Here is a 24,648-nt window from a genome sequence, read left to right on the forward strand (position 1 = left end):
TCATGGAAAGCTGTCTGCTTCTTCCCAGAGACGACGACGTCAGTCTTGCTCTCAGGCAGGGGGCGAGGCCACTGGAGGGAATGCCTTCCCCACCTTTCCTTCTCTACCCTCCCGTCTTCGATAGCTTTCTGTCAAAACAAAGTATAATACAAGTCCTACGGCAGAGGGAGGTCTACGGTCATGCTTTAGATGTATGTATGTTTTGGACAGAATGGCCTTTGGAGGCACCTTAAAAACAGGAACAGAGAGGCATCTTTAGTGCTTAATAAAGAGCCTTTTCTCATTTTCTGAAACGTACTCACAAAGGTAAAACACATTTTGGGTTTAGGGAAAAGAAATTTCTTTTTCATAGTTAAGTTTAAGGTGAGTTAGTGTGTGTCTTGGGGTTGTGTTTTGAAGGGTCCTTTGTAAAATGAATTCTAAATTGTCTCTAGACAATCTTTAGTTTCAAGATATTGAATTAGCAGTTTATTTAATGAATTTTTCTTAAAGTCATCTTCTTCAAAACATGACATGGTAAAGTAACATGACAGAGATTCAGAAACGAAGTGTCAAAAGTCTTCTGGTTGAATTCATTTAAAACCTACTAAACATAGATTATTGTGTAGAACGGTTCTAGTGTTCTGAGAAGGGGGAACCCGAAAAGAGCCTCTTGTGTCCTTGGCGGCAGCGAGCTGTGCAGCCGGTGTGACTTCTGCAGGCCCTCGACTTCGCTGCGAGGCCCCTGGTCTCAGCTGTTTCAGACACTGCTAGAGCCACATCAGGAAGCGTTGGACCATTTCTGCACACGGTTCGGCAGACCCGAGAACCCCCTCGTGACTAATCTGAAGATCATTCCTTCTGTATGTCATACAGATTGTTGAGTAGATAGATCCTATCCAGTGACGCCATGCTGATGAATTTCTAGAGCGCGGCAGATGCAGCCACGTTGCACGTTCACGCAGGAGCTTTAAAAAAGAAATGAACAATGCTTTCCACGTGAGGCTTTTTGCAAATGACTGGGAAAGGAAGGTGCTCTGACAGTCACCTGCTCTTCTACCTTCTAAATAATTGTCCAAGTTTAACGTCCCTTTTTAGATTTAAAAAGCTATGAGTACAGCAGCCAGGAAAGCTGAGAAAATTCTGGTTCGAGGAAGAAGCTGGTTTTGAGAGCACAGAACATGTCTCTAATAGGAGTCAATACATCTCTGGCATAGCATCTTCCCGTAGGTGCCTTCTCTCATGTCTGCTTGTCCCCTGGGATTCAAATCACCTTCCAAAGATGTAAACATCTCAAAGTTGTTCTCCAGGAAGCCATTTCTGTCAGTAACTTTTTTTGTGTGCGATATAATTAACGTGTCTTCCAGGATAAAGAAGTGTGGCAGTCGGGAAAGCAGGAGCCCTTAACCATTCATTCTGGATTTTCAGAAGCTAATCAGGCCAATTCTCTAACCCCCGGGGTCTCTCCTGAGCTCATTCATCTTTCGCAGGGAGGATGCTCTGAGCACAGCATGTGGGCGCTTTCGGCACACCCGAAATTCAGGCGTGACATGCTTGTGTTTTCCTCCTTTCCTAAGATCAAGAAAGCCCATCTTTTTTTTTTTTTTAACCAGTTTCTAAATATAGCCTCTGGCCATCTTGCGTAAGACCCAGGCTGTAGCTGCTGTGGGTGGTAGGGAGAGAAGGTCTGATCCTCCTTTGAAAGGCTCTTCTGTTTCTTGAGACCTAGGACTTTGTGCAATTTTAATTTATTTCTCAAGAAAAAAGGAAACTCTTTGGGCGCACCCCGGCCTGGCCCTACAGTATATCTCCTTCAGTCCTCGCTGCAGGGATTGGTACCCCACCCCATGGACCAGGAACTGGGCCCCGGGGGAGATGCCCTGGGGACAGGGCAGTGGGTGGAAGAGGGGACTCCAGTCTCTTTAGACCCAAAAACAGCCTCCTTTACTTGACGCCTCCTCCCTGCTGTAAGTCTAAGATTGAGTGACTCAGCCTTCCCTTCTGAGAGGACCGCTGGCCGAGGCCTTTGTTCTGGGGACAGTCCCAGCTCTCCTGACTGCTGGCTGAGTTTTTGCACCTCTTTGTCTCCGTGTTCTGGCTTATAAAGTCGAAGTGAAATCGTGTCCTTGTCACAAGGCTGCTTCGGGGCACAGAGCAAGTGCTCCAAAGCTAGTGTTTCTCATCCGTATGTTTATGAACACACGGAGATCCATTTCTTCCATGACCAAAGGATCCAGGGTAGGTTCTGTGCACAGGGAGGCCTTGGCCTTGGGTTTCAGACAGGCCGCGGGCTAACCCTAGCTCCAGCAGCACCTACTGCTGTGCCGAGGGAGAGCCACGGAGACCTTCCTACTGGCTCAGGGTCTTCAAGCGTAAAATGAGAGGTGAGACGAAATGAGTGCTGTTTTGTGTCCCAGATCATTCAGAAATGCACTTCTTCCTTTGGGACGTTGATTGTTGTAACTGTCTTTACCTGCTGGCCAAGAGGCGGAAAGCCTTCAGAATTGGCATGTGTTGGGAGGCTCTGTCACCTGCAGATCCACTTACTAAACTCGAGAGGGAAGCGGCTTCACGGCTGTAGTGACAATAGGTGCGAGAACAGGACTCGGCTCTTAACAGGTGTGTACGTGCAGCGTACAGCGTGCTACGCTGTCTGCTCCGTCCAGCACCGAGGCCCCGTCGTGCCTCTGCTCAGAGCTGCAGAGCACGGTCCTGGGAGGCCCCGCAGGGAAGCGTGGATCCCCATAAAGCCACCGTCCCCAGGAATGTCACCTCACTGTGCGGCCTCTGATGAGCGGAGGCCTCTGGGGGCAACGTGTATGCAGAACCTGCCCAGCAGGAACCTTGAGGCTGGTAGCTGCCCATCGTGAGGAGAGCTTTCTCTGTGCCCAGGGGCTGCGCTGAGGGGCCAGAGGCCAGCCTCCCCGGAGGGAAGAACTAGGTCAGGGGTCCGCAAGCGGTACCGGTCTGCGGCCTGTTAGGAACGGGAGGTGAGTGGAGGGCAGGCGAGCGAAGCTTCCTCTGCCGCCCCCATCACTAGCGTGACCGCCTGACCATCCTCCCTCCATCGCCCGGCCCCGTCTGTGGAAAAAGCATCTTCCATGAAACCGGTCCCTGGTGCCACAAAGGTTGGGGACCGCTGGACTAGGTGACAGAATCTGTGGACAGTGCTCAGGACCTGTTCCCTAGGTGAAGGCTGTTCTTTAAAAATCTGCTCTGTGTGTGTGTGTACATACATAAACATCATATCTTTTTAATAAACTTTCTTAGACAACTTTTAGATGTACAGAAAAATGGTGGGGCTTCCCTGGTGGCGCAGCGGTTGAGAGTCCGCCTGCCGATGCAGGGGACACGGGTTCGTGCCCTGGTCCGGGAAGATCCCACATGCCATGGAGCGGCTGGGCCCGTGAGCCATGGCCACTGAGCCTGCGCGTCCGGAGCCTGTGCTCCGCAATGGGAGAGGCCGCAACAGTGAGAGAGGCCCGCGTACCACACACACACACAAAAATGGTGAAGATGATACAGAGAATTCTCATACCCTGCACCCAGTTTCCCCTGTTATCAAAACTCACACCGTTCGTTAGTGCGGTACATTTGTTATCATTAATAAGCTAATATTGATCTAATATCATACTAATAATATATAATATTATACGAATGTAATATTGAACCGAGACTGTTAGGATTAATAACTAATACTGATGAACTGAAGTCCGTACTTCGTTCAGGTTTCCTTCTTTTCCTCCTGTTCGGGGCCCCATCCCGGATCCACGCGGCATGTGGTTGTGAGGCCCCCTGAGGCTCCTCGTGGCCCCGACATTTTCCGTCGCTTCTTTTTGTGTCGTTGTCGATGGCTTCCTTATCCCTCATCGTTACCGCTTCGCTGTGATTCTCATTCCTAGTTTAACTCCTCCCTCGTCCGTCTGGCCACGAGGAGGGCTGATCCTATCCAGCCTGAGGCTGTGGGTCACCACGGCGACACCCAGGTACTGACGTGACAGTCTTTCTGTCCTGTCCTTCGGAATCTCCCAGGTGGTTTGATAATCTGCGTGAAGGGCTTCTTGTCACAAAGTCACCGCTGGCCAGAGTCGCGCAGGACGGAGAGTGGACTTTTCTGAAAAGTGCTTTTGTTGTTCCAGAGCTCTTTTGAAGTGGGCAGGTGCGCTGTCTGCTCTGCGCAGGAGTCAGGACAGCTTAGCTTCCCGGTGGGTCACGGTGAATATATACAAAACCCTTTAACTGTGCTTTGAGGCTCTGCAGTCAAATTGGGAATGACTGTGCTCTTCAGATGAGGCCACGTAATGATTTCAAAGACTCTGTAAAGTGTGCACATAGACATTTTCCGGGTCTGGCCATGTCGGTCAGTCTTACGGGGTTCTTTGACGTCTCTCCCATCATTTCTAGGAGTTCTGAAGGATCCTTTGTTAGTAGTGCAGAACATTCTTGTGAGACTTGGATAGTACCAAGAAAGAAAAGTCCCCTGAAGATGGTTTTCCAGAGGGACAGGGAGAAGGGGGTGACTGTCAGCCCTGCAGAGTGTGAAGCAGGGCTGCGTGAACCACCGTTGTGAGGGGTGAGCTGAACAATACACTGGGCTGTTGAAAGCCCAGGCCCCTGAGGCAGGCCTGGATGCGTCCCGCTTCACCACCTGCCAGCCTTGGCCTCTGAGTCTTGAGATTGGCCTCCTGGCCTCAGTCTTCTGACCTGTAAAAGGGGCTGTGGTTAGGATCAGACAGCTCAGTGCGGGGGAGGCCCTTAGACCCACGCCCAGTAAGTGCTCCTGCCAGGGGTACAGTTGGAGCAGGGAGCCATTGACCTATGCTGGTGACGAAGAGCAGACCGCCCTCCAGCTGGTCTTTATTGTCACGTTTAAATCCCCTGTCGACACTGTACTCCCTCAGAGCCTGCCCAGGATGGGCCGCTCCACCCCACCCCACCCTGACGCTTGGGCCTCGCGTGCTCTTTAAGCATGTGTCAGAGTCATTTTTGAGATCACCTCATACTTATCACACTGAATGTTACTCTGTTGTAAAATTTTTTTTAACTTGCAGAAGAGTTGGAAATACAGCACAAAGAACCTACCCGCCACGCTAAACCGTTGACTCGAGTGTGTGTTTCCTACCAACATCCTGCTATACAGCCGTAATACCGCCATCAAAATCAGGAAATTAACACTGACACATGGCTACCTTCTAACCCTCAGACCACCATGTCCTTCATAGCTCACGGATCCAGTGTAGAGCCACCTGTGACATTTAGTCGTCACATCTTAGTGTCCTTCAGCCTAGAGTCGCTCCTTGGTCCTTCCTTAACTTCTGTGACATGACATTTTGGAAACTCTGAGGCCCGTTGTTTTGGAGAATGCCCCTCACTCTGGGTTTTTTGATGCTTCCTCATGCCTGTACTCTGGTTATACGTCTTCGGCAGGTGTATCCCGGGAGTGCTGCCGTGTCCTCCTAACTCTGTCCCTTCAAGGGTTGCACAGTTTACTCTGTCCTGTTACCTGTGGTGTCCACTTTGATCCCTGGGTTAAGGTGGTATCTGCCAGATGTCTCCGTTGTAAAGTGAGTCGTTCCCCCTTTGTAATTAGCAAGTACTTTGTGGGGAGGTACTTTGAAATTGTATAACTATGCCATCCATCCTCCAGTTTCGCTTTCTGTGTCGGTCGGGACTCCTGGTTTCCGGTTGAGTGGACGGCTTATCCTCCATCGCTGTCACTGTTCCCTCTGATGCTCAGATTGTCCCTCGTTTGGCCAGCATGCGCCTCCTCAAGCTGGCTTCTGTCTCCTGTCCACATTGTTCTTGGGCTTCTCCTTGCTTTGGGGCACGGTAAGATGTCGCAGATTCATCTTGTACTTTGTCTCACCCCAACCCTGGAGTCCGCCATTTCTCCACGGAGCCCTGGTTCCCTCCAGAGCAGAATGGTGCTTACAAGTGGAGATCTGGGTGCTACCATGCTTAGTGCTGCTGGGCCATCGCTGTTCCCAGGCCCTCTTGGTGGATGGGGGGCGGGGGAGGGACATGAGGGTACGTGCGCACTTACACACGTGTCTCTTGAAAACTGTGAACTTACGTGGATCCTCCAGTTCCAGTCCAGTGTTGCAGGGTTGACTCAAGTATTCTCCTTCTCCAGAATGAGGAACCCGCCTCTCATCATCCTGATGCATTGGCTTATTAGTAGGTTAATACCCCTGGAGGTCACCAGTCTCCACCTGGGAGGCTTCCCAGTGCAGGGGCACCCTGTGCCCCATCAGGCTCGGACTCCCCACAGGGGCGCCTTCGCACACCTGGAGCCACCCCCATCTCACCCATGAGGTGCCGACCCTGCTCGGCTGTGGGGCTGAAATGCTGGGGAAGGAGAAGGACGAAGGGCTCAGCCAGTGTCTCACGGGGAGCCGCATGCCTCTTCTGGGCTTCTCGGGGCCTGAATTCTGTTCTTTCCTGCACTGAGGTCCCCCACCCGGCTGGACTGCTCCCCGTCCCCGTCGGCAGCCCTCTGGCCAGCAGGTCCCTCGAACACTGTCGGGTCTCTAACAAACCTGTTGATTTGAGGAAGCCATTTGCAGCCTCGCTTATCAAGAATTAAAACAGTAATTTTCAGAGTATTTTAGACACCCAATTGGTACTCAACTCTCAGCTCTCTGGCTACTTTATAGCCATTGTAGTTATTATTTCCTTTTTCTTTAAAAAACGTATCCCCCGAAGTAGAGGAAAGATAAGCACAGAATTACTGATAAGTAGAAACATGTGAAAAGAGGCAGCAGCTTGTGTTTGTTTGCAACGTAACTTTTCACTTGATCTTGGGGAATTATCCTAAAGCGGCATATCATACTGAAAGACACAAAACTGGAACTCTGCACTCTGTCATAAAACCAGGAGGAAAAGTGAGGTAGGCATTTGTGGCTACGCGCTGTCTTCTGGCTGCGCGGCAGCAAAAGGCCCAAAGCCCTTTATGAGTCACGAGACGGCCAGCAGCTGCCTACCAGATACCCCATCACTGCCTCAGACGGAAGGGCTTTGCCGTGAGGTTCAGAGTTTAACAGCCTCAAACGAGAATGGAAAAGGCTGCTCATGGAGATGTTCTGAACTCCTAAAATCATCTCTTCCCCTCCTCTTTTCTCTGTTTGATTTACAGAAAGGAACATCACACGCTGACTCTGTTCCAGTGTATTATGGCTCCCAGCCTGGCCAGTTTGTCTTTTATTCACCTTCTGTGTCTCTGAATGTTCTCTTGCACAGAACACATACACCAATGCGGATAAGTTACTAGAAGCAGCAGAACAGCTGGCTCAGACTGGGGAATGTGACCCGGAAGAGATCTATCAGGCCGCCCATCAGCTCGAGGACCGGATACAAGATTTTGTTCGGCGAGTTGAGCAGCGGAAGATCCTCCTGGACATGTCGGTGTCCTTTCACACCCACGTGAAAGAGGTGAGGCATCCGGAGGCAGAGACGGAGCCCCGTCTGGAAGGGCCTCTGGACTCCGGGGAGGAATGAGGATGGGCGTGATGTGAGAAAGTGGACCAGAGGTGACCGTTTGTGCTGGTGGGGGCAGGGCTGGCCTCCTTGCTGGCCGTCCTCGCCACACGGGCACACGCGTGCCATTGCAGGGGGTGGCATCTGCCGGGAGCAGACCTGTGAGGGAGGGCGTGGCTGGGAGCTGTGGACCAGGAGGGGAGCGGGGAAGACAGGAGCTAAGGGGGTCCTTGGCGAGAGGCAGGGCACAGCCATTGTAGCAGAAATAGACGACCTGCCTTTTGGGCTCAGAGCTGTGGGACCTCCTTTCTGTCTGTTAGCCTGTCATGTGGCTGAAGTCCTGGCTGCCTTCTGATTTTATCAGGCTGTGCGACTGCTCTCAGATACTCGCAGCAGTGCAATTTACATAATGTTGAATTTAAACGTAGCAAAGCCAGCACGGCCTTAATAATATTCATGTTACTGTCATAGGTATGCTGTTCTGATAAACTTGTCTCAGGATAAGAGGTAATGTGTTATTTGGTAAATGGAAAACACGTTGGTATTAATTATACTTTGCATATATGTTACTCTTATGAAAATCATAGTCCAATATAAAGTAAAAATTTAAAAAAAGAAAATCATAGAAAGTTACAATTGAAGAAACTATTACGTCGCTTTTGAGATAGAAGGATTTATAATAAAAAGTAAAGTTTTCGGTAGGACTACAAATTAAGATGTCGACTTACTACATCTTATTTCTAAGGTGAAAAAAATTCTCACTTGACAGCTCTTTATAAGTTGGAAATGAGGGGCCCTTTTAGGTTATTTGAGATTGAGTACATGAAGGCGGTAGTTAACAGGCTAGGAAGAAGGATCTGGGAGGAGTAAGACTCTGAGAGACACTTGGAAGGGGCCAGGCCTGGCTTGCCTTGTGTAAAGGCATCCAAGATCAGGAACCAATGAAATTGTTTAAAGGGAAAGAGCTTCACTACCGGGTCCGGGATCTTGGGCAGTCAGTCCCCCACCAGCCTGCTCGTTTGACTTGAATGTTTGGCTTCAGGACAGCCATCTTCACTTCCAACTCAAACTTCGTGAGCCCAGGAAGACAGTGTAGGGGGCATATTTGGCAAATGGCCGGGACCCTGAGCAGCCCTTTCTGCAAAGGGGCTGGTGCTTTGTGGACCCTGGACAGTTGTCAGAATAGAAAACTGCCAGGAGTGGCTTCTTTTCCTGGTTTAATAATGCCACCACTGAAAAAGACTTCACGGTGTTCACAAAGAGACTGTTTCTCCCAAGGAGACACGTTAAGTGGACATCGGTCCATGGCAGTTCTGATTACGGGTGCATGTGTCACCAGTTCCCCTCTCAGCTGGAATCAAGCCACAACCACTGACTAGTCTCCCTGGCTCTGCAGCCCTGCCACCAAGGCATGTGAATTTGATTAGGTCACACCCTTGCTTTTGAACCATCAGAGATTCTGTGTGTATCTGGAGCACCAGCCTGAATCACCTCATCCTCGTGATCTGGTCCCTGCAGTGATGTACTGCTTCCCTTCACTCCCCCAGGCAGAGTCAGCTGTTCCCCCTGCACTCTACAACTTTCTTTACACACACCTGTCACAGCACCTGTTTTGGTATAGCTGTGTGTTACCCTCTCTTTCCCATCAGTACTCGTATGCCACCTCCTCTTCCTCTTACGCATTTTTACACCCTAGCCGAGAGGGAGAGAAGGTGATGCCTGTGAAAAAGCAGGTTGTGCCTTTGTTCATTAAGCTGTGACAGACAGAAAGCAGGCGAGGGGCTCTGGGCAGCCCAGACCTTCCCGAGGGAGGCACGGTGGGTGGGTATGGGGGCTGGCGTTCCTTATTCGGGCCGCAGGGAGCGCCGCGGGCCCGGAGGGGCCCAAGAGGAAGGACAGGCCGCTGGGCAGCGTTCACAGACTGAACAGAGGGGAAGGGCAGCAGTGGCGGCAGGCCTGGAGTCTGGAGATCGAGAGCCAGTGCTTGTATCCTGATGTTTGTCTGTGCCACAGGCCTTAGGAATATTCTTTAGCAGGATTCATGAAGATTTAACTTGCAGTTAGGACAAAGAGAGGCTCTTTCCATGAAGCATTATTTATGACTTTTCAACCTTGTTATGCTTCTCCAAAAGCAGGCGTTAAAGGAAACTAGAAGGAAAGCCGTTTACGAAAGCTGCTCTCCGGAGGCTACGTTTGGGTTCACTGGTTTCTGTAACAGCAGCAGCATTTCTAAGGAAAAATCTTACAGTAGAAGCATTCCAGTTAGTAAACTATGGGGTCTGTTTTGTCACTAGTCTTGGAAATTTATGGAAAAGTGAAAATACATTTTGTTTTCTCGACTTACGCTGTAGGAACTTCCAGTATATGTGAAGTTTGTAGACTGAGGAGAGCTTAAAGCTGCTTTGAAGGTTAAGTGGTTCACCTTCACAACTGGAGAATTGTCAGTCCATTCATTCTTTCATTTTTATATGGAAGACCAGCACGGTAGCAGAGAAACTGGTATTTTACTGTGATTTGGTTCCTCTTAATCTCATGTGACCCCGAAGTGACCCGGGTCAGGGAAGGATTCGGTGACAGTTGGAGGCGGGGTACCAACATGCCCAGGTGACTGGGAAGGCAGGACTTGAGGGGAGCTGGCCACACACAGGCGTGGAATATTGTCTGATTCTTCCCCTCCATGTGCTTGGACTCCATTTTTAGCCTCAGCCATTTTGTTGGTAGATTTATTTTTTCCTGACCAGCCCCAGAATCTTCCTCGCTCTCCTTTCTCAGGGCTGCACAAATGCCCTCAGACCCACCAGGATACTTGGTAGGTTTTATGCAGGAAGGGACGGCTTCTTCAGTTGCTGTGTTTTGAAACTTGTTATTGAAAGAAAACTTCATTTAGAACAAATTTCATTATGTGTTTTGAAACCAAATTAACTCCTTTTTTTAAAAAAAAAGTATTTTATTATTATTATTTCTTTATTTTTTTGGCTGGACTGTGCAGGCTGCAGGATCTTCGTTCCCCAGCCAGGGATCGAACCCGAGCCCCTTGGAGTGGAAGTGCGGAGTCCTAACCACTGGACCGCCCAGGGAGTTCCTAAACAAAATTAAATGTGAGAGAAGGGCCAAGAGGAGGAAATCATGCTAATTAAATGTGTGTTTGCATCAAGTCACTAAGTATTTCAGCATATCAGATGAATGAAAAAGTGCTAGAAGATTTAAGTTAGCAGAATTAATTTTCTCAAGCAGATCATACAATTTCAAATTACTTGGAGGGAGATAGGAAAAGCAAGTGGCCTTTTTCATTCAGGCAAATACGTGAAGCTTTTTAGAAGTTAACTGTCGAAGGCTCCCCTGACGCGGAGGTTAACCTTCCTCACTCCCAGATGTTCGGCAGTGGTTTTAAGACTCACTTTTTCCGGAGAGTAGCCCTCTAGCCCTCTCTTTTGCAGTAAATTTCTGGCTCTCTGAGGAGCAAGTAATACAAAGGTGATCTCATTAACAACCAACTTTGAAAAGGTGCCAGGTCAAGGTGATCTGCTCAGTGTTGACTCAGAAATTGTTTTTAAGAATCACACCTGGGAGAAGGTTGGTGGTTTTAAGTCTCGTTGCAGACCAAGCACTGAGGTTCAGCATGGAGACCTTGGGCTCTACTCTCTTACCCCAGAGGACAGAACGCAGATGCTTGTTCCCGGGAAGAGAGGAAAGAGGAACCCGCAGCTGACTCTTGAACAGCATGGGTTTGAACTGCACACGTCCACATACACGTGGACGTTTTTCAGTAGTAAACTCTACGGCGCTACACGATCTGCGGGTATAGAATCGCAGGTGTGGAGGAACCTCGCACATACGGAGGGCTGACTGTAAATCCTACATGGATTTTTGATTGTGCTGAGGGTCGGTGCCCCTAACCCCCGCTTTGTTCAAGGGTCATCTGAATTTTCACGTGGGTGGCAAATATTTTATATCTTGAGGTTGAATACAGAAGGTGGTTGATAGAGATGTCAGCCCTATTTCACCCTTAAACCCAGATTTGGAAGCATCCTGGGACCCTTTCCTCTTTTTTTCTTTTTCTCTGAAAGAATCCATGAGATGTTTAATCTCCTCTCAGAAAACCCGAAGACTGATAATCTGTCCTCTTTTTTTTTTTTTTTAATGTCTTTGAAGTAGTACTGTAGTATTTAGAAGGAATGTTGACTTTATTTTAGGAGAGTTTTCGTCCTCCTGTATTTTGTCCTCCTGTAGTTTTTGTCCTCCTGTATCCCTCCCTTCCCTTCAGTGTTTCTAGCATTTTATTCACCTCCATTCTGATTATAATTCTCCCATTGTTAGGCCTTTGTTACCTGTCCTCCTTTCCTTTTGAATGCTCTTTGCACTGTTTGTTAATTCGTTCATTTACTCTTTCACTTACTCCTTTCAAAGTGTCTCCCAAAGCCACCTGTAACATACGGGGAGGGGGTATAAAAATGAATGACCACTGGAAGAACATACTTCTGCTTCTGTGCATCACGTATTTTAGACGTCTGTTGGTTTCTCTTGATAGAGGTTAAGCTACTTGAAGGCTGGAACTGTCTCCCTTGTCTTTGTAGCCTGCCTCCCAGACTTAGCAAATACTCAGTCAGCTTGTGGAACAAATGATGTCTATTTCTAGCCCATCATTCTGAGACTTAATGACAGAGGGACATAGTTCCATTTTCAAATATAGCAAAGGCATAATTATTTTCATCCATTCGTTCTCTTCAACTTCATTCTCAAAATTAGGTCCCGAGTTAATTGACAATTACCTTGGAAATGTGTGGGTTATTTGAGGCAACCAGGTGGTGACATGGAGTTCTCAGCCAGAGTTTATTTCTGGAATCGATTCAGTGGCCTTGAGCTGGTTTTTCTTCACTTGATTCCCAGAAACCATGGTTTCCCAGGAAAGATCATTCCCATTTGAATGGGGCTGTGATTCTTGCTGGGTTAAGTAAAGAAGCCTTTTGGTTCTGCTTCTGCAAACTTACACACTGAACTGGGACACATTTTTGTTTGGGGTAATGCCTGGGAAAAGAGGAACCTTTCATTTTATTCAGAAGTCAAAAATAAAGGCATCCCAACCACCTGGAGATTTTTTGGTCACAGCATACCAGCCTGGCTTCATTTTTTTTTTTTTTTTTTACATCTTTATTGGAGTATAATTGCTTTACAATGGTGTGTTAGTTTCTGCTTTATAACAAAGTGAATCAGTTATACACATACATATGTTCCCATATCTCTTCCCTCTTGCATCTCCCTCCCTCCCCCCTCCCTATCCCACCCCTCTAGGTGGTCACAAGCACTGAACTGATCTCCCTGTGCTATGTGGCTGCTTCCCACTAGCTATCTATTTTACATTTGGTAGTGTATATATGTTCATGCCACTCTCTCGCTTTGTCACAGCTTACCCTCCCCCCCGCCCCGTGTCCTCAAGTCCATTCTCTAGTAGGTCTGCGTCTTTATTCCTGTCTTACCCCTAGGTTCTTCATGACATTTTTTTTTCTTAAATTCCATATATATGTGTTAGCACACGGTATTTGTCTTTCTCTTTCTGACTTACTTCACTCTGTATGACAGACTCTAGGTCCATCCACCTCATTACAAATAGCTCAAGGCAGGCAGATCTCTCTCTTTACACTCGGCCAGCGCCCGGCTCTCCCCGGGGAGCAGGGAGAGTGCCATCCGGATCTTGCCCTGTAGTGGGTGCAGGGTTACGAGGAAGCGGGCTCACCGCTCCTCTCCTGCAGGTGTGGAGCTCCCCAGCTGCGTCTCCTGCCATCCTCACTGAGTTTGAAAACATACCCAGTGCCTTTTCAACCAGCCACCACTCAAAGGGCCCGGATTCCTTTTCTCTTCTTCCCCTGTGGAGCCAGAGAACCAACCAGTCAGGCATCTGCCGGGTAAACTAATTCAGGAAACTTGACTACAGGTAGCTGATGCTGCCCATGTAGACCAGCTGCTCTCTGATGGATCTCGTGGTCATTGGCAGTCGTGATGCAGCCCCGTTCAGGACACCTAGCTTTCCAGAGAAGCCCTGTTTCTGTTCTGCACGACTCTCGGAAGGGGAGGGGTCACAGGCCTCCTCGGGGTGATCCCAGCCTCTCAGCATCAGATTCTTCCAGATCCCTTCTGTCTCCTGTGCAAAGATCTCTAAAATTTGGCTTCCAACTTTCAAGCCTTTTATTTTGACCTTCTCAGCTGGATTTTACTGATGACTCATCTCTCTCTATTCTCTAAAATGATTTGGTTTTTTGTGCATTCCTATGTATGGGTGATACCTTTAAACATATTTCCCAGCTTTTTTAAAAAATACTTTTTATTTTCAAATATTTATAATCCCTGAAAGTTGGGAAAAAAAGAAACAGACAAGGAGGTCCCTGCACCCTTCTCCCAGCCTCCCCCCAGGAGTCATCTCGCATAACCACGTGCACTGTCAGAGCAGGAAAGTGGCTTTGCCACGTTCCCCAGAGCTTATTCCTAGATTCTGCTTCCCCCGGTGTGCAGTGCATGCACTCACGTGTGTGTGTGTGTGTATGTGTTCGCGTGCGCACGCATGCTTAGCTTCGTGAGATTTTATCGTGTGTAGATTCGTGTAACCACCACCACTTTGAATGTACAGAGTCATGCAGCATCATCCCATCACCAGCGGGCTCCCTTCTGCCGCCTCCTTACACCCATGCCTGACCCCTACCCCCTAACCTCCAACCCCTGGCAACCACTAGTCTGTTGTTCTCCATCTCTATAACTGTACTTCAAAAATGTTCCATAAATGGAATCATACAATATGTACCTTTTTGAGATTGGCTTTTTCTACTCAGCAAAATTCCCGAGACCCATGCCTGTTGTTGCGTGTGTCAGTACTTTATTGCTGAGTAGTATTTCATGGTTTGGCTGTATCACAGTTTCTTAACTATTTACCCTTTAAAAGACCGTTGGGATATTGTCAAGTTTTGGCTTTTCCAAACAGAGAAGCTGTGGACCTTCATGTACAGGTTTTCACGTGAACTTAAGTTTTCATGTCTCTGGGATAAATGCCCAAGAGTACAACTGGCAGGTCCTTTGGTAAACACATTGTTTTAAAAGAAACTGCCAGACTTTTCCAGAATGCCTGTAACATTTTACACTCCCAGCAGCAACGTATGAGTGACCTCGCTCTTTAACATCTCAGAAGTCCAGTGGGAAAGGTTAAGATCAGATGCATAATATTTTAGGAAGTAATGTTTACCTTCTATGATCACATCTCGATAATTTTTATGTTAATATTCAATTCCTTAGATGAACTCTCTAAATACACTCTTAAATGTCTGATTTCTTTAGCTTGTTTATCTGATGTAGACAGAAACGCGCAATTAAATGGCCACAAGCCAGAGGAAGCAAGAGGGAAACTCAGGGCCTAGAACCGTCCACTACATCATCGCCCCTTGCAAGACTGAGCATTGGATTTGACTTTGGTTTCAAAGTCAACATTCAGTTGCTACCTACTGCTTTGGCAATTATGCCTTCACATAGATTGTGGTATCTGGTATTTAAAAAAAAAAAAAGGTGGTCTTCCCATAGGTGGGAATATCCGAAAAAATAGATCTAATCATTTATGCTTTCTTTCTGTAAAAATATCATCTTTATTAAAATAATTAAAGTATACTATAGTATAGCACATCCCCTTACTTAACTGGCTGAGTGATCTGGGACAGGCTGCTCTGTGGTGCCTCAGCTCTCTCTCTGCAGAATTGGGAATAACAGCATCTCTGAGGGCTGTGGACCAATTGGATGCAATTACACACTCACCATCCTAGCTGCCAATAAATGTCCTTGTTTTTCCTCCTCACCTGCCTTGTTACTCGACAAATGATTTAACTATAAGACACAGAGGTATAATAAATACCTGGGTATGAATACTTGGGTATAATCCTGATACCTTCCTTACTCATCTTTGAGCAACAGGAACTGCTTAATCTGCTTCTGTTGCCCTTTCTCAGGGTGAGCGCCTCACTCTGACCCTTCAGATCAGCAGTCAGAGCCTTGCTGGGTGCACAGCTCCAGCGCTGCATTGACTCAGGGCAGAGGAGGCTGTTACAGAGAATCTTTGCTCATGGTTCTGTCACATTGGCATACATTGCTTTGTTCACATCACTAACTATTTTGTTCCCAGCCAAAGCTGCAAAATAAATGAATTTTTTCACCAAGTAAATACGTGTAAAACATTTGGGTTGGCCAGTGGGGAAGAGGGATGTTATTATCTAAAAGGAAAATCCTTTTGTCAGTTTAGTTTAATTCATGTAAAGCTTTTTTTTTTCCCCGAGAGAATGGTTTAAAACTGGTTTAAATTCATGAAGTTTCTGTTTCTTCTTATCGACCCAATATTTTGAGGCAGAGAAAATTTTTAGATCAAGAGAGAAATTAGAAGTTAGTGTGTAAAACTGTACAGAACTCTAATATACCTGACAGAGAATAGTCACTTAGTAGATGATTATTAAATGAATGAATTAATAATATACTGTCTTATCTTTATTTGTAACTCACTGTTACAGTGGGGACTAAATGTATATCCCTGTGCACTAACTCCAGATTTTATCATTTCTTATTGAAGGGAGAGTCTAAATGTCTGCTTTTAAACGGAGAGTCGCAAACATACGCTTTAATTAGTTGTTTGTAGATTGGCCTCAGTTAATGTAACGAGGAGGTGAGGCACTTGTACAGAAGTTCAGGGAATACAACGTTAGGTCTTAAAATGCCCAGCTGAAAATGGATGTATGTGTAATCTTGTTTACTTGTTAGACTTCTTTTTAGAGGGCATTTTAATATTTTGATACTCAGCTTCATAAACTAAATGTGATAGGGCTTTGGTTAATTGAGAGGAGTAAACTATCCATGTGTATTTCTGTCGTGTACTATTTGTTACTGTTTATTGTTCTTATTGAATAAGCGGTAGAAAGATTGATCACCAGCAATGTTTTGTCAGAAAGCTTAAAAGTTCTAGGTAAGCTGGGCCTACAGGGACTGAAAAGCCTTTTTTGGTTTTGTTGTTGTTTGTTTTCTCTTCCTTTTTATAAAGCACAAACTGCAGAACCACAAGATCAAGGAAGGGTCGGGCTTTCTGCTTGGGGCCCAGGATGTTGATGGATACAAGTTGATGACCAAAATGGGTGAAGATTTTTATAAGAACGAACTTATTTCTCCTAAATGATTTCAAGTCCGTATTCCAAGACACATTAGATCCCTGGGTAGTGAAAGAACTTGATAGTTAGTTCACCAGATTTGGTGTATTGCTGTCTAAGGAACTGTGGGGAAAGGAAGGGATGCCAGAAGGCCTTCTTAAGAAGGTAGATGTCACATATTACTCAGGTTGAGGTCACTCCTAAGCAGAGTTCTAGAAAAGACAGTTTCTAAACTGCCTTTTAAAAGGGAAGAAGTGAATGAACAAGTTATGCCATGTGAACTTTATTTCATTCTTTACTAGGTTTCTGATTGGATGAAGAGTATGCAGTGGAATTAGTGAGCATTTAGCCAAGTATTTGACATTTAATTTGTACACAGACAGGAAGATATGGGCTGAATCACTGTGAAAAAGAATCAGTTGAGGGTGTCAGTTAACACAAGACCAAGACTGTCCTTATCCTCCCATACTGATCTCTGAGTAGACCATGCCAGGAAGAAAGTGTTTGTGATGGGAAGACATTGCTCATACCCTGCCTGTGAATGAGGAAGTCATTTCCAGCCCACACCCACAATCGGATCAGCTTTCTGATGAAGGGGGTGATGGGAGGGGGTAGACCAGTCATCCCAGGTGGACCTGAGGCCCCACAGACAGATGGTTTTAATCCCTGGTGTCACCTGCTGCAGGGGAGCAGCCTGTGCGGTTGCCATGTCTTTGAACTGCCTCCACCCACCTATTCAGAACTTTTGCGTCCGTCTGGGACATCTGGAGAGATTGTACATCCAAGTCCAGGCACCCTGAAAACTTGCCTTTGTTGTATTGAGAGCATTTTGTCTTGAAAGTGGTCAAATTGCGATAAAGCCAGGACAGGCTCGGTGCTGAAGCAGAACTAATCGTGGCTGCGTTAAAAGGCTTGCAGCCGAGGCTGGCAGTGGGAGTGTTGGCTAGTGGATGACCTCAGCGGGGCTGGAGGTTGTTTGCACTGCAGACCTCTGTCTCTGAGCACGAGGCCTGTGAGTGCGTGGATTGGCACGGAGGGCAAGTTGATCAAAGTCTAGACCAGGGGCTGCCAGATATATCAGATAATAAAATAGAATCAGAAAAGATCCCGGCAAGAAGAAGTCCAAACCTATGACAGAAATTTCATTCATGGGTTTCGATTCATGAGTCTGTTTTGAATCAGAAGTGGGCGGGTTACAGAGGTAACATAAGCCACATAGGTGGCAGCAGCATGTGTTAAACAAAGAACGTTCCTACCTGTGTTGATGGACAGTGTCCGCAATAATTCCTCCCCCAGGGTGACGTATCTCGCTGCTGCCTTCAGTGCTTCAGCCCCCGAATTGGGGGGCGGGGAGTTCAGAGGAGAGACAGCTGGTGCTGCCAGAGCTGGCCGAGCGCAGGGAATAACGTGTTGGTCTCCGGAGAGGGAGGCCGGTCTGCAGGAACAGGCACTGTCTCCGGAGATTTGAAGAGCACAAGAGGAAGTACACTTGGACCAGCTGCATACTGTTCCGGGGAGACAGGGTTGTGCTCAGAACGACCCTGGGTGGCGAGGCACTTTCCCCCAACTTGATGCCTCAGGGAGCGACAGCTGCTGGAGGGAGTGTCTTACCCGCTGGGGATGGGGTGGAATGAAAAGAAGGTTTAAAATTCTACATCTCAACATCTGTTTTTAGCGAATTAGACTTCATCTAAATACCTGGGAGGCTGAGGTTCTGGCACTGCCCCGATGTCCGAGTCGGCCGTGGGCCCAGCCGTGTCACCTGTGCCTCACCTTGTCCTCGCTTCCACTGCAGAGCCCGATGCCCCCCTTAATGGTGTCCCTCCTTAATGTGTGGGCTGCCCTTGCCATGCTCCTGGGGTGTCCTCCTTTTCTGTCCCCCCTTACACATACTTGCCTTGGTATTACTTCATGATACTGACTTTATTTGCCCTCTGCCCCTTGCTCCATACATCCTTCATACATTTCATTTCATCATACTAAGGGATCTTTTATCACCCATCCAAGAATAATTGGTACTCCTGAAACCCTTACTCCTCAGTCAGGTGACAGGCATGTGCCCCAGAATCACAGTTGGTCATTTCAGGCTAAAGAACGTGCTGTTCGTGGCTGGAGCGGTTCCCCTTTGATCCCTGCTTCCTCTGCCTGAAACGGAATCATGTTCTGTGCTCATAGCAGGTGCCCTCTGGAATTCCCCCTGCAAGTTGCCCTGCAAGTTGCCGCCTGCTTCTGTTCCTGGCTTTTTTTTTTTTTTTTTTTTTCAATTTATTTTTTATTTTGGGCTGTGTCAGGTCTTAGTTGCGGCAGGCGGGATCTTTCGCTGCGGCGCTCGGGCTTCTCTCTAGTTGTGACGTGCGGGTTCTCTCTCAGGTGTGGCGCGCAGGCTCTGTAGTTGTGGCGTGCGGGCTTCAGAACGCATGGGCTCTGTAGTTTGCAGCACGTGGGCTTAGTTGCCCCACGGCATGTGGGATCTTAGTTCCCTGACCAGGGATCCAGCCCACGTCCCCTGCACTGTAAGGCGGATTCTTTACCACTGGACCGCCAGGGAAGTCCCTGCTCCCGGCTTTTACACTTCCCCACTGGTACCTGAATGATTGTCAAGAACAAGAGTAGGGAAAGGGACACCAGTGGTGGTAGCTTCTGTTCACAAAGTGCTTGTGGTAATTGAGCACTGCCACACATTTGTGGTCCTCTCACTTGATTCTCAAACTCATGGTAAAATGATCCCATTTCACAGATGAGAAAACTGAAGGCAGAGAACTCCAAGGACTTTTCCCAAGGTCACATGGGGGATAAGGACCCCCCAGCTGGTGTGTTGCGCTCCTACCTCCAGATGGACCAGGCTGGTAGCCTGCGTTCAGACAGTGCATCTTGGGAGCGGTTGCAGCTAGAGCAGCCCCCAAATCTCGGGGCTCCCATCTGACCACCCACCGAACCAGCTGGAGACTCAGTGCTTTCCTGGGATCTCCCACCCCAGTGAGTTCCTCTCGGAGACCTCTCTAGCAAGCAAAGGGCTTTTGCAGGGGCTTTCTCCCAGCAGAGCTTCGGCTCCTTCTTTAGGCTCCACCCAGGACAGGCGGTGTGGGGGAAGGGACTGGGATAGGGGACGCACAGGGGTCAGACACAGCAGATGCTCGATCCAGGACCAGGCTCTCCCACAGCTTATCACAGGAGTTTTCTTCCAAGAACTCCATGGGTCTTTCTAAACCAGCCTTCTCTCTGGATCCTGGACTGTGACCCAAGTCTGTACGCACCTGCACCCCATTCTGGGCTGGGTTCAAGTTCTCCTGCGTGGAACGCTCCTGGCCACAGCTCGGGTGGCCTCTAGGGACAGCGTTGCCTAACTCCGGCTGCCTGGCCGTCACCTGGCTGTGGGCACAGTTCTCTTAGAAGTGGATTTCATGCTGCTGAGGACTTGGATAAGATACAACTCCTCTCTCATTGTCGGGCAAAGATTTATCTTTTCATTGTAAATTAACAGCATGCCCAGAAGTGCAATTTTTTTCACCCTCAGGAAGCCTATGGTAAAAATTTCACAGGCATCCTAGAGACTATTTCTCATTCCTTTATTCAGACGTTATTTTGGGCGTCACGTGTACCACTTCGAAAGCTTAAAAATAGACTTTGTCTGACTCATATTGTATTATGATATGCATCAATTCATCATCGGTTGGCATTGGAAATGACCTTTCTCTGAGACTTTTTCCTCCAAAATGAATGAGAATATTTCCTGTAGGACCCGACAGAGGAATTCTAAAGGGGCAGAGGAACTTTGGGCGTTTTAATCATGGATTTTAATGTAGTCTCGCTCCTTCTACCTCAGTTTTTTTTCCCTTTTCAACTGCGTGAACCCCTCCAGAGCTGGGCGCTTCCCTGACTCCGCAGCCGGCTGGGCGGTGTGCACCCTCCACCGTGGATGCGTGTCAAGATGTCCAGGCTCTTGAAGGAATTAGCTAGTTCTTTCAGAACTTACCAGGAAGAAAGGAAAGGGTTTGACCCACACATACTCGTGGCACTTTCCCCAGAACCAGTGGGAAGAGAGTTCTGTAGGATCTGGACTAATTCCAGCACCTTTTCCCTCGTACTGCACTGTTTTTAGGTGTAAAAGATTTAAATGCGGCACGGTATTAAGTTTACCAGACTAAGTGACATATTTTGAACAGTTGGTTGGAACTTGGATGTGTTTTGAAAAATACCCAGAGAAAGAACACTTCTAAAAACTTTATGATTCTTATTATCAAAATTTCTCTTACAAGAACAAAACTATAATAGTGGCTAACATATGTTATTTTGAAGAAATATGTATCGTCTTGTTGAATCTTCTCAGTAACTCCCTGGAGTAGGCATTATTACCATGTCCATTTTACAGATGAGAATGCCGAGACATGGATCCAGGGAAGTTGCCCTAGGTCACACCCTAGGAAATGTTAAGTCAGGATTTGAACTCGGGCAATCTGGCTTCAGAACCCACGCCTCGTAATCGTTATTCCATATTACAAGAAAAGTGTTTCTTAATTATTTGTGGATAAAACACTTTTTAATTGAGATATAATTGACATATTATTAGTTTCAGGTTTACAGCATAAGGATTCAGTACTCCTATATATTGTGAAATGATCACCTTCCCATGGAAGATTTTTCGTGGGAAATATGAGAGCAAATTGGGAGATTCTTTATGGTCGTAATGCTTTCATCCTTCCTATTATTTATAACTGCAGCAACCAGTTTCATGGGAATTTCGAGAACAAAACAAAACAAAATGAAAAACGGGTATGTTATTGATTGGACCCTTAATAGATGTGCAAGGTATCAGTCCCTATTTGGTCTGTTGATGAATGGCGTTTTTTCATGTTGAAATGCGGTATCAATGTGAAGTGTGACCAGGTCTGGAGGCCTCCTTTCTGATACCGTACTGACTTCGAGCATAGGTTGGCGCTGCTAATAGGTTTGCCCATGTTGTTCAGGTCACTTCATCACCTATGGCCTCTTTTCCTTAATCTGTAAGATCACAGAGGTGAACCAGCCTCCGTCTAAAATGCCTATAATTAAAATCCTTGGATTGTATGAAATTTGATATCTTACAGAGATGGGTAAATAATATGATTCAAGTTGACATTTTAACATTTTTAGTAAAATTAACTTTTAGGACCCCAAGTACTTGACTAAAAGTAAGTTCTTTGCCAGCACTCGCCTTGATTTTAAATTTACCTGCCCTATTTAAATACTTATTGACCTAACAAGAGCCAGCTGGCAAGACTTTGTTTTCACCTAAATACATGTTTAACAACAAAAGAACTCTTGAAAGGTTAGCTTGGATTTGCCATCATTAGTCGTTAGGGAATTGCTGATTAAAACCATAATGAGATACCCCTCATTTTGAATGGCTACAATTAAAAAGACCGACCACGTTGGTATCCGTAATGATGTGGCGGGATTGGAGCTCTCAAGACGCTGTGGGGGGGCAGCAGGGTCGGGGAATGTGAAATGAGCCACTTTGGAAAACAGTTTGGCATTTTGTTAAAAAGTTAAACATACACCTACCATATGATCCAACTGCTCTGCACCTAGATGTGTACCTACAAGAAAGGAAAGCACAGGTGCATATGGAGACTATACACCAGTGTGCATAGCGGCTGTGTTTGTAATGGCCCCAAACTGAAAACAACCCAGATGTCGTCAACATCTGAGTGGATAAATTGTGGCGTCGACACAGAATGGAATATTACTCAGTAACAAAGAGGAGAGAACTGTTGATACACGCAGTAGTATGGATGAAATCTCAAAATAATTATGCGGAAAGAAGCCGGACCAAAAAAAAAAGAGGACCTACTATATGATTCCGTGAATGTAATTCTTTTTTTAGAAAATGCAAGCTAATCTGTAGTGGCAGAAAGCAGGCTGGTGATCGCCTGGAAGGAAGACAGAGGGAGGGATTACCAGGGGCACAGGAAGACTCTTGGGGTGATGGAGCTCGTCAGTGTCTTGATAGCGTTGATCTTTTCATGGGTTTACATGTGTCCAAACTTAACAAATATCAAAGTATTTTAAACTCGTGCCGTTTCTTCTGTGTCCGTCAGGCCTCAGTAAAGCAGTGGTGCTGTGTCAGCCGCGAGGCCACGTGGCCGGCAGTGTCGTGTGTCGGCCACGTGGCCAGCAGTGTCGGGGCCCCCTCTCTCCCCGCAGCTTGGGCAGCCGTCTGTAATGTACACATACCTTACCGTACGGGAGGTGATTATTCCATCCCCCGCGGAAGCAGGAAGCCTTTTCTCCACGCACAAACCGCTCCCAAGCCACCAGGGCCCTTTCAGTTTAATTAATTGTCCTTTCAGTTCACTGAATGGCTACCCAGGGACCTGGAAGAGGCAGTGGGCTTCCCAGAAGCGGTCGAGGTGCTCTGTCCCCGCCAGGCTGGAAGCAGTCCTTGTCCCAAGTTGTCTTTGCCTATCCATGTGTGCGAACACCTTGTTAATGGTCATGGCAATGAAGGTGATCACGTGTTTCCCGTATGTACTCCTGTCATCGAAGGACTGACCTGTGTCCGGGTTGACCGTGGCCTGTGTTGGGAGTGGGGACCTGGCAAGAGCCGCATCCGAATCTCCTGCCGGGCGTGGTGACGGGTTGATTTTACCACGTTATATGTTTCCTTCCTTTTGAGGGATGTAAAGCCCCCTGTCTGAGCAGCAGTTTAATAATTAGTAATGGACTGCCATGCTCTTGCTAAAAATAAAACTATGCCTCTGCTAAGTAAGAGTCAGAAGACGCATAGAAGAATGCCCGTTAGGTTTAGCAGACGTTCCAGCTGTTGGGATTTTTTTCTGTTTCCTCTTGCACTTGGGTTGGGTCTGGGAAGGACTGGGAATGGTCGCTGCCCTCCCCTTTCCTTTCTCTCCTTTGTGACAGTCCCCTCGGGCTCTCTGCCTGGTTGTTTCTTCACTTCGCGTCCTGCTCTGTGTCCCACTGGCCGCCGGCCCCCCTGCTGCCCGCCTCCCTCTCAGCTCCCTGGGAACCGCTGCTGCTGGTCCCCTCCCGGCCCGGACCCCCCAGCCCCGGGGAAGCAGGAAGGGCCGGGCTCACAGCACTGTCCCCGCAGCTGTGGACATGGCTGGAGGAGCTGCAGAAGGAGCTGCTGGACGACGTGTACGCCGAGTCTGTGGAGGCCGTGCAAGACCTCATCAAGCGCTTCGGGCAGCAGCAGCAGACCACCCTGCAGGTGACGGTGAACGTGATCAAGGAAGGGGAGGACCTCATCCAGCAGCTGAGGTGGGCCACGCCCCATCCCCGTCCCCCGTCCCCACGCGGACGCTCTGAGATCTGCGGGGGGCTTCCCCTCCCCCTCACTTTTTGGAACAATTAGTTATAATCCTCTGTCCAACTAGGCAGAGAACGAATAACAACCATGCATGCAAAGGAGACCAACATCACTCTCTCTTTTTTCTTTTCTCTTTTTCTCTCTCACAGTGTTTTTCACTCTTATGATTTTTCTCATTATGGCATTGACTAATACGCCTCCCCAGGATTCAGGTCTTATTAATATTTCCTTTTAACAGCTACCTAGAAATTACTGAAATTTCTTTACAAACCAGATGAATTTAGACCTCCCAGGACCGTGTCCTTCAGGCCCTGAGCAACCTGCTTTTCTGCGGTGAGGTGGGCGTCACTCCTCTCAGACTCCAGGCTCAGCAGGCCTGGCCTCGGGTGGCACCAGGTGACACTCAGGTGCTCCTAGTGGCAGGAAGTGGGGAGGCAGGCTGGGGCAGAGAGCATATCCCTGTCCTTGGGTCACAAGGAACCGTCCGGTAAATTCAGCGCCCCTGCTGGATCCCTCGGGGTGGCTTATCTCATCGCCCCTGACAACTTCCCGTGATGCTCGCTTTTCTGAGAGTCCGGCAGACTTCCTCGACGAAGGCTCAGTTGGCTGTATTACAGCTTAACCCCACAGCTGACGTGGCTCCACCCTTTGTAGTGAACGGATGCCATCTGTTCTCTACTTACGGAGAAAAGTGGCTAAAGATGAAACTCTACGACATGATTCACGTGA

At 47.7% G+C, this 24,648-nt stretch overlaps 1 protein-coding gene across 9 annotated transcripts in view; it reads left to right on the forward strand.

The window, feature by feature from the left end:
- The window catches only part of TRIO (trio Rho guanine nucleotide exchange factor), a 372,439-nt gene that overhangs the window by 207,094 nt on the left and 140,697 nt on the right, over positions 1-24,648 (forward strand). For all 9 annotated transcript variants that reach the window (XM_019951041.3, XM_073802019.1, XM_073802017.1 and 6 more), the window contains exons 11-12: positions 7,219-7,410; positions 23,701-23,870. In XM_019951041.3, coding sequence (XP_019806600.1) covers positions 7,219-7,410; positions 23,701-23,870 — 362 coding nt within the window. The remainder of the gene's footprint in view (positions 1-7,218; positions 7,411-23,700; positions 23,871-24,648) is intronic.

Source organism: Tursiops truncatus, chromosome 3 (genome assembly GCF_011762595.2).
Source record: "Tursiops truncatus isolate mTurTru1 chromosome 3, mTurTru1.mat.Y, whole genome shotgun sequence".
Taxonomy (NCBI): domain Eukaryota; kingdom Metazoa; phylum Chordata; class Mammalia; order Artiodactyla; family Delphinidae; genus Tursiops; species Tursiops truncatus.